Consider the following 15,084-nt stretch of genomic DNA (forward strand, 5'->3'; position numbering starts at 1 on the left):
CTAGGGCTTTGCTGATATTTCATTAAATGAATGAGAATTAAAAGTAATTAATTTTCAGAATCAAGTCTAGAGCAGAGACAGCAAAGTATTTAAGTTCTGAAATGATTAAAAAATCACGGTATTTTAAAGTTATTACTTATTTATCTTCTAATGTATGACAGTTCACCGAAGTGATATAAAATTATCATCTTGCCCCTCTCTCTCTGCCTCAAAGCAATATCAGAGCAAAGAATGACGCAACAATAAAGCTGGTAAATATAAATGGCTTCATCAAAAGAGCGAGTGCCACAGGACGCAAGTAACCCGTTTTCAGAGCACTGACAGAATTAAGTCGATTCTATTCTAAAAATTTTCATAATCATTGAGACATAAAAGAGCTGGTTCTTGTTATTTTTTGCTTACAGTAGAAAATCAACAAGAATTGTGAGAGACCTTAAAGTTATTTCAGGTCACTGATATTCCAAAAAGTTCTGAAAACTCATAATTAATTAAAAAGCAATTGTAATGCAGAAATTACCAGGTAAAAATGCTAAGTTGAACTCAAAGCATGCATTCCTTGCACTCCAAATCTTATTTCTCACACTTTAGGGGCTTTGTGGCCTTGTATATTTATACAACATGAAACAATGAACTCCTACAATGTCACGCTATCAAAATTTCATTTTCACAATAAGTATTGGACTTGTTAGCAATCGTATTTTTGATGGTTCCTGTTCAGGCAGTCTCCGTAGGCTTCCATCTTCTTTGGCCAATTAATCAAAGAAAGACAAAAAATCCTTTTGCATTTGCGTAGGCAGAATGATTCTTATTTTTCCAGACTTGCCAAAAATACATCAGAAATCCCTGTTCTTTCCTTCTAACTCATTTGTATACCTGTTTGTTCCTGTTAGTGACTGATTACAGCTACAGTGATCGGCTTGATCTGATCTCCTTTCCAGAACAGATGTTTGGTTTTTGCAGCTTCCCCTCGTTGTGGATATTTGTTATCGCATTTCCCCCTGCAGGAATTTTAGTCTTTTGTTTGGATTTATGTTAGTTTTTGTTCCCTTTTGCAACTGTAACAGACACCGCAGATTGCTTTTTGGTTTAGGCTCTGTCTGTGCTATGCTCCAGACGGCACCGAGTTGCAAAATGGCAAAGAAATGATCATATTATCATATGGTTTGATCCTGCCACATGTGTGAGTGTCTCCAACGATACAAGGTGTGCGCAGGAATCGTTGCACTCCAGCGCAATTACAGCTCTTCCCCGACAGCTCTGCCAAGGAAGAACAACCCTGAAAAGCCAGAGGGACTTCAGGGAGGGAAGAACTGAGCCCCCGCGCTCTGGATGTGCCCTCTCGGTCCATGCCTCTGCCTGGGACAACGATGTCTGGCTGCCATAACCCGAGAGGGGTATTTCCGCCGTGAAGCACACAAGAGCTCAGCACGTGTTGAGAGGGAGCATCCTCCCTCTTGGCAGGCACAGCTACAGTTCTTGCTTGGGTAGGAGCCAGGGAAACCACCACTCAGTTTGCAGGACCTGAGAGGGGCATTTCTAATAGAAAAGGAGGGAAAGAAGATAGGTAAATTGTTTTTGCATTACTGCTTTGACAGCGTTTCTCTGACAGGTTCATGTCAGGTAAAAATCTGGTATCTTAAGTACATACACCAAGAAGTTATTTTCAAGTGTTACATTTGCTGCATGAAATCTTTTTTATTTTGAAATCCTAATGGTATTTTAAGGTTATTCCTTTGCCTATACCATTATAAAAGATGATTGCTCATACTAAGAAAGGCTCAGTCTTGCTGCTGTTTGGGTGCCACATGCTACAATGCTGCAAGAAACAATGATAATACTTCAGCTAGCAGAACATCTGCCTCTAAGTCAGTAATTACCGAGTGCCCCTGCATTGAATTTAGGGGTCACTGGGCTGCTGAACGTGCTGTTCTTGTATGAAATATGAAACAAAAATTCTAATCACTTGTTGGCCATTAAATAACTGATGACAGCTTTCATCAGAGACTCACAATAGCTTTGTTCCTCTAACTGTGCCAGGTAATTACATCCTCTCCACCTAAATGAACTTTCAATCACAGAGAGTACTTTTCTCCTCTAAACTGTTTAGAAATAATGTTATGCGCTGTTAAATTACTGCCCTTGTCCCACCTCAGAGGCGGCTCGCTTTCAGCACAAGACAAAGCGATCCGGGCCCATGCAGGGATGCCCTACACGAGCTTTGGCCCGGCCTCAATCCTTCCCCTGGGTGCTGCACTCTCAGGCATCGCAGCAGCCTCACGCATCCTGCCCACCCTAACCCTAACCCGCCGGAGAGCTTGCAGAGGAGCACAGGCTGTTGGCACCAGCAGCGCTCCAGCAGCGCTCCAGCACAGGCAGAGGGCAGTGTGGGAGCATGGCATTTGGCCCAGGTGAGCTGAAGGGCATCAACTGGTTTTTATATGGCCTCGGTTTTGCATTTGATTTTGCAGCAATTCAGTTCAGGCACGAATCTGTCTACTTGCATTATGGAAGAAGCAGGTCATTTTTCAAGAACACGGGGACATGTGAATATAAAATTATGCCCCCCTCCCCAGCAGGCATTATAGCTGTTCACTACTGAAGAGAAGTCTTTATCTCCTGAGCAGTGTAATCTACATCTATCGTGTGGAAATATGTTAACTAACAGATTTCCATATTCAGCCTGGAAAAAAACCTCCTATATACATTTACTAAGGGACAATGCAGAAGAAAGAAGCAAGAAATAGGATCTCTTTATTAACATTAGTTGAACATAATGGTATATAGAAACTTCCATGTTTGCTTACAACTGACCATTTTGCAGAGTAATAGATAATTGTTTTAAAAAAATGATTGACTACTCCTCACTCAAAAATGCTTCAAGGCAGATACCAAACTGCTAGAGAATAGGCAGTATTCTGCACTCTGCAAGCACAAATCCTTCTTACTTCTTCTGCACACTCGCAGCCATCCCTGTTCAGCAGTGCTTGCTTTCTGCTGTGCAGTTTTGCCAGCAGATTTAGAACTCCTGTCATTTTTACCTCAGACGACCTCGGCCCAGCTTAGACAGCATCCTCCAGATTTGACCCCGATGCAGAGCTCACTAAAGGAAAGGGTCTGCTCAGTGACACTAGGATAATAAGACAAATACCCTTAAAGCCTGTAGCTCTGATCCTCTGGCTATCTGCTTTCAGTAATCAGATTCTGGAAAGCTGTCACTGTAAGTCAAGTTGGTACTGTTAAGAGTAAGAAGTGTGGTGCTGTGTGTGAGGCTAACAAACTGAACTCATGGCAGAGTAGCGGTAATAAATGCCCCCTCAAGCCATCTTTTTGAAGAGGCAAATGCTTATCAGAACTACATGGAACTCGTAGGAAAGGGGGGAAAAATTTCAAAAGGCACTTTGAAGTCCTTTTCTTTTGTATTTTTGACACAACAAAAGGAGATGAAGGGGAGATGTTCAGAGCCACTAAGAGCTGTGGGCATGAGGCTAGTTTCTTACATAATTAACTCACAAAACTCTGCTGGGTTCTTTCATGGCTATGAATTTTCATGTAATACTGAAATTATTAATTCCTACAGCCTACTGTTGTTTCTCATTTCATTTTAGGGAATAAGCTTTTCCCAGCTGATACAAAATACTAACATGGCTTGCTTTCCTAATTAGAACAGAAATCCTGAAGACAAGGAAACACTGAAGGAATATGAATTTGGTGTGGCCTAAATGACAACTCTTTTTTTCTGCTAGAGTTCACATAATGAGGAAGACTCTATGAGACTGGAGAGGTAGGAAAAAAAAGACTGATAACACTACATCTAATTTAATAAAGTGAGAGGACAGCAAGGAGATTTTAAAGCCAATGTTGCAGAGCACTGAGTGATGTACTGTGGAAAAGATTTATAGTTTGATCTAAGGTTAAACAGAGATGTGAACAAGACAGATTTTAGCATCATCAGGAAAATAAATGATTGGTTACCTTAACCGTAAATCCAATCAACTTTACTATCAGATCAAGTCCTTATTTCTCCTTCATATAATCCTGACCCAGAATTTCTGATATGAAGGTACAAACTTTGATTTTTTTTTCCCCCTTCACAACACAAACCAGCAACACTTGGTAACTGATTGAAAAAAAAAAAAAAAAACCAAACCAAAAAAAAACACCAAGAGAGAGGAGTTAGACCCCTTGTCATTGCAGAAATGTAACTGCCTATTTGCCACGTGCACATGCTTTTCAGATTTCCATACTGCTTCTCACTGCTTTATACTGGGCCTAAATTAGTTCAAAAATCCATACCATCCTCATTGTGAAAAGGAGAGAGGAAACAGAGCTCTGCTTTGAGCTGCTGCCACTTGCAGACAAAAGGGGGGAAAACATAACCCTACATGCACATTACTGCTGTCTGGAAGATGCTTTCAGTGGTGAAGCTGAGTCACACACACTTACAGATCTCTACAGACCAGTCCCTCCGTGTAACCTCTGAGAGAAAGTGGCATGCTCTCAGGGGGCATTATAACCACAAGAATACATTTCATCAAGAACTTTAAACTGAAGCCTGGATGCCCAAATCTCTGCATTTCGGCGTTTCTAGCAGTTAGTTCTGAACACCGCAGAGAAAAGCGGAGGTGTTCTTCTCGGGTATCTATGTGCTAGCAGACCTATAAAAAGGTGACAGTCCACTTTTGCTCCTGTGTGCTCAGGTAGCTTAAATATGAGGATCTCTGCTCTAGATCTAAGGACACCACTTTGCTAGGGACCTAACTGGAAGCCACTTTGGTACTCCACATGTCAGAATATACTTGGGTTTTCACCTTTTAGGCATAGATATGGAAATATACCTGGAAAAAAAAGTGTCAAAAGTAGGACTTGACCATTTTTATTTAAAACCACTTCTCTGGTGAAAAATGATGCCTAAGAACTGAACAATCTTTAGCTGAAAATCTAATTTCTGTTTGGATTCGCCACTATGTGGCATCATGTATCAGGTGCCAATTATACCCAGCATCTTCTAAATTCTCCTTAGCCAAAGAACCAAATTTCACGTCATTCCCAGAGCAAGACAGAATAGCATGAAATCTGTTCCTCCACATTAGTGGTAAAACCACAGGCCTCATGAGAAACAGAGTATGTTCAGGCACTCTGACTACAGGAGCAAATGGAAGAGTAAAGCACGTGTCACTAATTATTAATTTGTCTTGCATATGCCCAGTTTGTGATATCTGGATCTTGACCTGTCCTTGAGAAGCAATTCTGACTGCAAGTTAACCCAATGAGAGACATCATGAAAACAGAAAAAGGAGTTAAAAAAGGCTGATGACACTGATGGATAAGCTCTGGTATATCTTGATTGGCAAGTTTTAAGATACCCCTGCTGCACAGCAGACAAAATGTGACATTAGCCACATCACTACAAAATCTGGAGTCTTTAAATCTCTAATAAAGGTGGCTTTGAGCAAAGGCGCTGCTCTGCACAGGGTTGCTTGAAACAGGCACACGAACTTCTGTCAGTTCTGTCGGGTGGAAAATCACCCCTCGGAATCACAAACCAGGCACTTAAAATTAGTAGATCTTTTTACCTTTAGCTGCCCGTGTCTTTGTTCTAGTGTGGATAACAATACCACCTTCTATCACAGGGTTGCCATAAAGATAAATTCATTAACATTTGTAGATAAGTCAGTTATTAGAGAGAAAAGCACCACAGAAAAGGCTGTGGGTAACTGTCTTAATATATCAATTCAAGATGCACTGTAATACATATAGATCATATTTGGAAAGAGGAATGTTAGTAAATGATGTACAAATGATACACAGGCATTGTGTATCCTCCTAATGAATGAGGAAAGGAAAAACCATTCACGTATGAAAATGTAAATTAAAAATATACCATAATGCAAGGAAATTGTATGTGACACCTCTCTTCTGGCACTTCCTAATTCCTTATGACATAAACAACATGTATTTTTAATGTGAGTTTTTTTATGTGACATCCTTAGCAAAGGACAGTTGAGATGAGTAACACGTTTCTGTAGTTCAATTCTAGAAACCAACAAAGACAGCTGGCATAATTTATACAGCTAACGAAAGCTTACTCCAAAACCATGACATAACTGCAAAAGACTCTAGTTTCCATTATCACCACGTTATAACTAGGTCAGACTAAATAAAGCAGTAGATTTAGATTTTAAAGGATAGTTATGAATTTAATATGAATGAAGGCTAAATAAGGTTGCCAACTGAAAGGTCACCGAGAAGCCAAAAAGTAGATTTTTTTTTTTTATTTTTCAGATGACAAAGTTGAGCAGTAAGCCAGCATAAAGATTTTTTCAACAGCAAAGATATGGCAACAAGGTGCCTAAAGAACCTGAGTGTGAAGAAAATGCACTTAGAATCTAATGAGATTAGGCAAGCTGAAAACAAAACAAACCAAAAGACAAGCTGGTCTAGATAAAATAAGAATATTCACAGGTTTTTTGAAATAGCTGTCATGTGAAATAAAAAAAAAAGGATGGGGTGGGTGGGTTGGAAGGAAAACAAATAAATATATTTGCTAATAAGCAGAAAGGTAATACAGTGCCTACATCCCTAGCAAACCAAATCAGTATTTTTGCTGTCTGTCACCCTTGGCCTCGAAGGCCAAGAGAGTTTGTTGACACTTCTAATCTACAATAGGGATGGTTTTAAATGCCTTTAGTTTCATAAAAGCTATCACCATTATTTTATTTTTTCACAATCGACCTGAGTAGGAGTGACATCATGACAAATGGGGAAAAAAGTATCATCTTCGTGATTCCAATGTACAAAACATTAAAAAGCACATCAGGTCATCTGAAAAATCAATCCCTAAAGTAGCATGTAAACATGAATAAAGATTGGCAAAAGCTTCCTCCACCGTGAGCAGTTTTAAAACAATTGTCACAGATGACATTTAAACCATGATAAAGCCATGCAAGTCTGGGAACAAAACCGAAAATAATGTAGAAGCTTAACTCAAAATCACTGTATCTGGTTATTTTTTTGAAGAGAAAGCCCCACAAAGCAAGCAGGGTTGTGGCAACAGGGCTGCACCTTTAAACAATCCGGCTTTGCAATGGCAGCACCTTCCCAGAACTGCAGTTTTATACCCTGCTTCGGTTTGGATTTTGAATGATCCAAACTTGCCACAGTTTATTCAAGAGACCCCAGAAATACAGACACACCGAGGAAAAAGGGGAAAAAAACAACCAACCAACCAACCAAAACCCAGAAGGCGCACTCGGAGCCGGCACGCCGAGGCTGTACTCCTGCGACAGCAGACCCGCGGCCGCGCTGGCAGTTCCGGGGATTCCCGCGCCGCAACCGCCCCCCCCCCCCCCCCCCGCCCAAATCCCGCCTTGTCCCGCAGCGTGGCACCCCGCTTCCCTCACCCCCTCACGAAAGTGCGTGGGTATTTCTGTAAGCCAGAGCAACAAACCGCTCCGTGAAGGAACCTGGAATACAACCAGAGAGCTCTCTCTCGGGTTGAGAGCTCTGGCTCGCAGAGCGGATACACCGAGGCTTTGTTGAAACGCTCGGAGGCAAAAGGCTTCTGACCCACAGCGTGGCGGCGAAGGGAAACACCCCGGCGGGAAGGGGAGAGAGCGCTTCCATGTTCCCAGGCGGCTGAAACAACGACGACGCCGCCGCAGGAGCCGGCTGCCCCCCGCCTGCTTCCCCTGCATCTCATCCCCCAACCGCCGGGCCGAGCCCGGCGGCTCAGCCCCGTCCCCGCAGCGGCCCTCCCGCCTCTCCCGGCCGCGGGGCAGGCGGCTGCCGCCGGGTTCTTTCGGCGGAGGGCAGACGCGGGCACCTGCGGCCTGCTCCCCCCACGCCGCCGCCGCCGCCAGCCCCCGCCCCGCCCGCCGGGCCTCCCCCGGCCGCGGCCCGTAGGCGGGGCGGGATGCGGGCGGCGCCTCCCGCAGCGGGGCCGAGGCAGCTCGTCCCCTCAGTCGCCGCAGCATGAGCGGGCCGGGGTTGCTGGGGCCCGGTGGCGGCGCGGGGCTGCCGCCGCTGCCCAAAAGCCTGAGCGGGCTGCTGAACTCCTCCTCCTCCGGTGGCGGCGGCCAGGGCGGGCGCTGGCGGGACCTGGAGCGGCTCTACGCGCAGAAATCCCGCATCCAGGACGAGCTGAGCGGCGGCGGCCGGGGCTCCCCGCGGCCGCCCAAGCCGCCCAACCTGGACGCGGCCCTGGCCCTGCTCCGCAAGGAGATGGTGAGCGGGGCGGGCCGCGGCGGGGGCGGCAGACGTGGCGGGGGGCGGGGGGGGGGGGGGCGCTACCGCTGCTCTCCGGCCTCCCCGGGGCCGGGCCCGGTGGCCGAGCGGAGCGGAGCGGCCCGGGTGGGTGTGGGGGTGGGCCCGGGCCTGGCGCGGCCCCGCATAACCCGGCCCCGGGGGAGAGCCGGGACCCCGCCGGCCCGCGCCCGTCGTGGCGGGGCTCCTCCGCCTGCGGGGTGGAGAGGCGTTTGGGGAGCGCCTGGGTCAGGGGCGTCCGCTCGAACCCGACACCCATTTCAAAAGGCTGTCGCTTGAAAGGAGGAAAAAATGATCAGCAGCGAGTCGTGCAGTTCAAGCGAAGTGCGATTAAATGTAGCTTTCTTCAGGACTTTGTTTGGATTCTGTAGCGCGGTGTTATTAGCGAAATTCCCCCGGGCGACCTGGCACGTCTTTTGATTAAACGCTAGTTTGGGTGTTGGTGCTTTGCTGGTGCCAGCTGCAGTTGTAATGAGTAATAACCACCTAAGCATTGTGCACTTAATATTCTGAAACATATAAAATACGATATTGCTGAAAATTTGCCCATTTTTAAGGCCTTTTTCCTCATGGTGAAGAGCTGTTTGAAGCACAAGGAACTCTGTTGAAAGATCTTTCTGTGGATTTAGAAGGACAACGTATTGTCCCAAAATCTTAGTCTGCCATCAGTTCTTCAACAAGTAGTTCGAATACAGTTTGAGATATTCTTAAAACAGTGCATTGGAGTTGCCAGTTTGCGTTGAAGCAGAGGAAACGCAAGAAGCTACCTACTGCTGGGGCTTTTTTTCTAATAGGGGAAACAAGGATATTATCTTAGTCATCTTACACCTTTCCAAAAAAGCAAAGATAACTCATTATAAAAGTCTAATCTGTTTTTCATAATGGAAAATCAAATGAGATGCTTCTTAGTCATTTGACAACTAGAGTTCCCCTTTGATACTCTGTTATCCTTGATGCTAATTTGATAAAACACTTCTGAAGGAAAAAATACTTTATCCCTGAACACATCAAAGACTTTCAAGCAACAGTCCCCTCTGTTCCAGGTGTGCTTTTTGTGGCCCACACAAGAGACTCTTGTGTACTAATAGGCTGCCTTTCATCAAATAGGTAACAACACTTTATTATTTATATTGAACACGCTTTCTTGCAGCAAAGATAGCATTTCTATTGAGTGATGAGCTTGCTTTAAATTTTCAGTAATGCATGAGGAAGAAATGCAGCATCTTTCCCTGCATGATCAAGCAAGGTACTATGTATATAAGTTTTTAAAGATGAAAAAATGATGGATTTAGATGCGTTGGAGGGGGAGGGAGGGAAGGAGAGGTCGCTTCAGAACTTTGATCCTGAGAAACAGTCAACTGCATGGGAGTGCGCGTTACAGGTTGTCTTGTAGGTGCTATGATAAACCTCTAGAATTGAATGCACGTTGGTTGTGATTAAAAACTTTATGCTTGTGCTGTCAGGCTTGGACATCTCCTCAGGCTTTTGCTACCTCGGGGATCATACTTGAAAGTTGTGAAGAGCTAGAGGCTGTATTTTTCTCAGTAGACTTATTGTTCCTGTTTGATTGTTTGACACTACTCTTAGCTACAGAAAAATAAGATATCAAATGTAACTGGTGTTACAGCCTGCTAAGTTAATTCTGCTGAGTAATTTCTATTTTGGAGATTGTGTTTGGCATAGAACTGATCTTCACAGAAAGCACTGAAGTGCTTTACAGAGTTGAAACGTGAGAGCTGCTGGTGAAAATGCTCCCGCTTTCCTCAGGAGACGAAGAACTGGTTGTTTGTCTCCCGGTGGAGTTTTCTGGCTCAACTCACTCCTAACTGCTCTTTGAACAGTTCTTCACCACAGTCTTGTCCTTCAGACATATAGCTCTGATGCGAGTCTGCCTGGTGGGTCTCATGTTCGCATATCATAGCGTTAAGTCTGGCTTCACAGCATCCTTTCTTAACCGGAGGCAAGCAGTTTGTTTAGGTAGGGCAAGCCAAACTTCATTGACTGCTGCCTCCAGAGGTTGATGTTCAGACTTTATTTTTGGGCAGGTAAACAGTCATTAGCTTAACATGTCTGAAGAAATTACTTCAGCAGGGCTAGATGGAGGAGTCTGGATATGGTACAGATATCTCCCTTTTATTTTCCCACCTGCGGTCTTGGTTGGTTGGGTTTTGTTTTACAAATTGTTGCAAAAGGAGATTTGCAGAAGTGCTGGTTCCCGCCTACAGAATAGAGAGCAAGAAAGAGTAGCGTGTACTTCCTGCAGAGTGAATGCTTAAGTCACAAGTGGAGGGAAAGTTACTGTGTTTGTTGCAGAGGAAAATGGAGATGGGTAACAAAAGCAGCATAGATCTAAGGTGGTGGAAAGGCTTGTCTGTAACCTCCCAGCAGATAGCGTAGTGCTCCACGTCTTGTTCCATTTCTTGCCCTGAAGTCCTCGTGTTCAGTCTGTATGTGACATCACGTCTCAACTTCATGACTTCACCACATAATTTGTGTTGGTCCTGAAAGACGCTGTATCCTATTTTTCTGAGTTGGAATGGTGTTGTGGTGTATGATACTTTGTGGTTTGTTGCTTGGTTGGTTTTGTTTGTTTGTTTGTTTGTTTCCCCCCCCCCCCCGTCCTCCTTTAATCTTCAGAAGAAGGAGCCAGTAGAATAGTTCAGCAATGCTGAAGGAAGATCTTCATGCTAGCTTCTTGCATTTTTTTGTGTGCTGAGTGTATCTGTCCTTAGAATTAAGACAGGAGAGATTTTTGCGGTAAGAGTTCTCATTCTGGGTAAAATGTAGCCTGGCATTCAGGCAGCAGTAAAGGCTTCTTATATTAATTATTGTTTTCCCTCTGAACGTGGTGTGTAGCAAAAACTTTTATTTGATGAAACTGAGGCTCACAAGGAACAGCCTATAATTTTAACACTTTTTAAAATTTAGGCAAAAATGGCTGCTCTTGAAAATGTTTAATTGGGTAGTGGTTTTAATTTACTGCAAGACAGAACCTAGATTTAATTTAATCTGACTTGGATAGGTGACAGTATCAAATGAACTCTCCATTTTGTTGCCAGAGAGGGAGACTGCTTTGAGTTAAATTACTAGCTTTATTTTGCTTTGCGGTGCAACACACTGATTTTGTACCTGCATAAGGAGTCAGGCTACCAGGTAACCTTTTTTTTAAAATGTTGCTCCAGATAGTTAATTAGCTCTATAACTAGTATTTTAGAAGTTTGGGGGCCAAAATATTAGGTGCTTAATTATAAACCAAGCCTGTGCTCGAGTAGCATGTGAAAATACTCTAAAGATTTGCAGGCTGCAAAGTATGTCCTTATCTCACTTCTGCTTTAGTTTCATTACTTTCAGGTAGCATGCTGTATTGTGCTAGACGTACCTAGCCTATGTATGTCGATACAGAAAATAAAATTATAGAAGAAGATACTTAGCCAGGAAGAGGAAAATCAGCCAAAGCTCCATTTGCAACTTTTAATCCAGATTGTTTTAAACAAAAACAGGGAGCCTATGATACTGTGTGAGAAAAATGTGTGAAAGAGTGTTGCTGGAAAAATCTCTCTTGCATAATGAACTACACAGAGTTCATGAATTTATCTGTAATGTTTCGCATAGGAGTGAACTGCTTATTGGAAGTTTTAACTTTGTTTAGGGCACTGTAATATGACAGAATCTTGAAAAACACTTTGCTCATGTTGTGCTGTATCACATATTTGTTCCCTGTTCACTTGTCCAGTTTATTCCGTGGCAGTCTGTTACTTTAGAAAACAACCTATACATCCGTATTTCATGACTGTTCAAGGTAGAAAGAATCTTTATCCTCTTGTTTAGCAACAAAAGATATATAGCATTACACTGCCAGTTAAAATCACAGTTGTGATACTGTTTGTTTGAATTCTTCCCCCCCTCAGGTTGGCCTTCGGCAGCTAGATATGTCACTACTGTGTCAGCTGTACTCCTTGTATGAATCGATTCAAGAATACAAAGGTGCCTGCCAAGCTGACTCTAACGCAGACTGCACGTATGCTCTGGAAAATGGTTTTTTTGATGAAGAGGAGGAATACTTCTAGAAGCAGGAAGACTCACATCCAGGCTGACCGAGGTTCTTTCGTCCTTCTCTCCCTGTAACACACCTCAGCCAGAATGACTGGAATCTGTATGGATCCCTCTTCCTGAGGAGGAACACCCAGCTACCCCAAGTTGTTTAAATTCACTTATTTTAACAGGCTGTCAGTACAAGTTAACTCATGCAAATACCACTTGAGGAAAGTGCTGTACTCTTAACTTTTGAAGAGTCCTCAGACATGCTTGACAAGAGTTTTCAATTTAATTTGCAAGGTGGGTGTTTTCAACTTCCAAATGTTGGTAGCTTATAACTGGAATTTTAATCGTAGAAGACAGCAGTGACTTCCTGAGTTGTAATAACTTCTTAAGGGGGGAGGGAACCCTCTGCTGTAGTGTAAATAGCTATAGGTGATTTGTTTTGGTCAACGGTATTGATAAATGCATTTTGAACAGGCGTCTGGATGCACACACATCCAGCTCTACTAAGCTAGTTCTGCTCTTACCAGCTGCATCCAGTTTTGTACTGGGTGGATTGTTTACACAATTTAATTTTTTTTTTCTCCTTAAGCTAATTTTGACTTTTCCTTACTCTTAGCTTACAAGCTGTACATGTCATAGTGAATGTTTTCAGCAGTTTTTTTCTGTTGATCTAATTCACTTTCTTGGTACTGCCACTTGGCATTAACTTTTATACTATTGTCTGGATATCTTGCATCAACATAGCTCTTTGACTTGCTAAACTGTTCTGAAATGGCTTGCTTAGCTTTTACTGCACTGCATAGTAAAAGCACAGATTCAAACATAGTCTGTCTGCCACTATGTGGCTTGGAATAACGTGAACTCTTGTGCAAGTGTTCTTGATCATATGAAGGATAAGGAGACCTCTCATATGACACAGTGGGACAAATTGCAATATTTTATACCGAGTGAACTTTTTTTCTGTAAGGTAGACTACAGCTCTTTTTAAAAATGCAAAATAAGTATTTTGAGCACATACTTTGCATATGTTAAAACTTTTATACTAACTTGTTCTTTCAAGTATAACTTATTTTTGCTTTCAAAACTTACTAAAGCACTCAGTTACATTTTTTTATTATTTCATAGTGTGCACATGTAATGCTTAATCAGCTTGGAAAATGAGAGTTGCCAGCTATCTGAGTCTTCACCCTTCTCTATTTTAAAGTAAAATCAGCTCCCAATACAAGTTTAATTTCTTAACTTCAATTCTAAAGATTGCTGTAAAGCACGGTGCCTCAATCTTGACACAAGCTAATAATTAAGGGCTTAAATCTCAAAGGGTTTTTGCATGGTTCATGTCTGGCATGCATACAGTTTACAGAAAGAACTGGAGATCACATTCTGGGGTAGCTCCTCTCTTAGTTTTTAGTAAAGGCTAGGATGTTGTAGTGGTAAAAGCCAAGAGACTTCCAGGATCGAGTTTTGTGCATTCCTTCTAAAACTGGCTTATTTTAGTGGAACTTAAAGGCCATGAGAGTAAAGATTGTGCTGTAATCGTGCATGTGTATAAGTTCTTAATCTTGTCTGTAGCAATGATTGGATTTTTTTAAATGTTACTTCTGGTCTAATTACTTCACTCACCCAAAACTAAAAAGAATGATAAGGCAAACACAGATAATCCAAATGGCTACATCTATTTTGAAAAAGTTGCGTGCGTATGTGTGTATATATGTATGAGTATATACACACACGTGTACGTACAACTTTATGCTTTGACTGAAGAATGTATCAGCTTTGAATATAATTTGCTGTGCTTTTGGTATTTAGATGAGGCTTTTTCTAGTCTGTTGAAATACTGCTATTTTCTTGCTCTTTCCCAAAAAATAAAAAGCATGATATTTAGCATAATTTTTTAACGCTGTGTGTATTTTAATTTACCTCTTCAGTGAATCCAAACCCTCCCCTCTTTTCAGCCTTCCCCTAAAACACCTGGGACTAGTCATCACCCCTTGATTGAAGCAAGCAGTTTTTAAATTACAGTGGAAAAGGTTCTACCTGCCTGTATTTGGAATGGGAGTTTCCTACTTCTCTGTCTTAATTGGATTTTACTTTTTCTTGAATTCAACAGAGAAAATCCTGTCTCTACTAGAATGAAAGATTCTGTTTTACAAATCCTTACATGGTGCCATTCATTAATAGTCCTAACGGTGAGAATTCGAGCAAGATTCACAGCACTTTATAATGAAACTTAAAAAGCAAAATGACTTACGTTTCTAATTTTAATGTATCATTCTTGTGAGTTGAGGAACATGGAATGTTTGGCTGGTATTCACAGTACCAAGAGAAGCATAAACATCTCAAAGCATCACTCCACAACATTATCTGCACTGGAAAAAAGGGTGGATTATTAGGACTTGGTAAGTTTTCAGCACCTTGTCCCTTTTAACTTCTCTCCCATTCAAGTAAGTATTACTATAGTCTATATTCCCAAGGCAAATTGAAATGCTGTGAAGGCTGGCTAGCTAGACAACGGTTTTAAAAAACAGTGAATTTGTTATTAAGTCAATAAGGAGTTGTTCCAGAGGCAGATTTCTGTGCCTGATGTTTCAGCTGTATCTGTTTACTGCATTATAACAGCATGAAGTAGGGAAACGGCTTTGAAAGAGAGGTGCTTGGTGGGAAATTACAGCTTAAATACTGATTGTTACATGCAGCTTCAAGCCAGAGTTTACTTGTCTGCATGACAGAACAAGCTGTGTTGGTACAAAAGCTTGTTACCCTTGGTCCAGACTGCATACCAAC

At 42.5% G+C, this 15,084-nt stretch overlaps 1 protein-coding gene across 1 annotated transcript; it reads left to right on the plus strand.

Moving 5' to 3' along the window:
• Positions 1 to 7,477: 7,477 nt before the first annotated feature.
• On the plus strand, positions 7,478 to 13,336 carry LOC122153762 (protein FAM89A-like). Its single transcript, XM_042796198.1, has 2 exons — positions 7,478 to 8,223; positions 12,171 to 13,336. Exons 1-2 carry the CDS (start codon positions 7,972 to 7,974, stop codon positions 12,327 to 12,329), a joined length of 411 nt encoding a protein of 136 aa, XP_042652132.1. The 5' UTR covers positions 7,478 to 7,971; the 3' UTR covers positions 12,330 to 13,336.
• The last annotated feature ends 1,748 nt before the right edge of the window (positions 13,337 to 15,084 follow it).

The sequence above is a fragment of the Tyto alba genome, unplaced genomic scaffold, assembly GCF_018691265.1.
Source record: "Tyto alba isolate M040663 unplaced genomic scaffold, T.alba_DEE_v4.0 Super-Scaffold_22, whole genome shotgun sequence".
Lineage (NCBI taxonomy): Eukaryota > Metazoa > Chordata > Aves > Strigiformes > Tytonidae > Tyto > Tyto alba.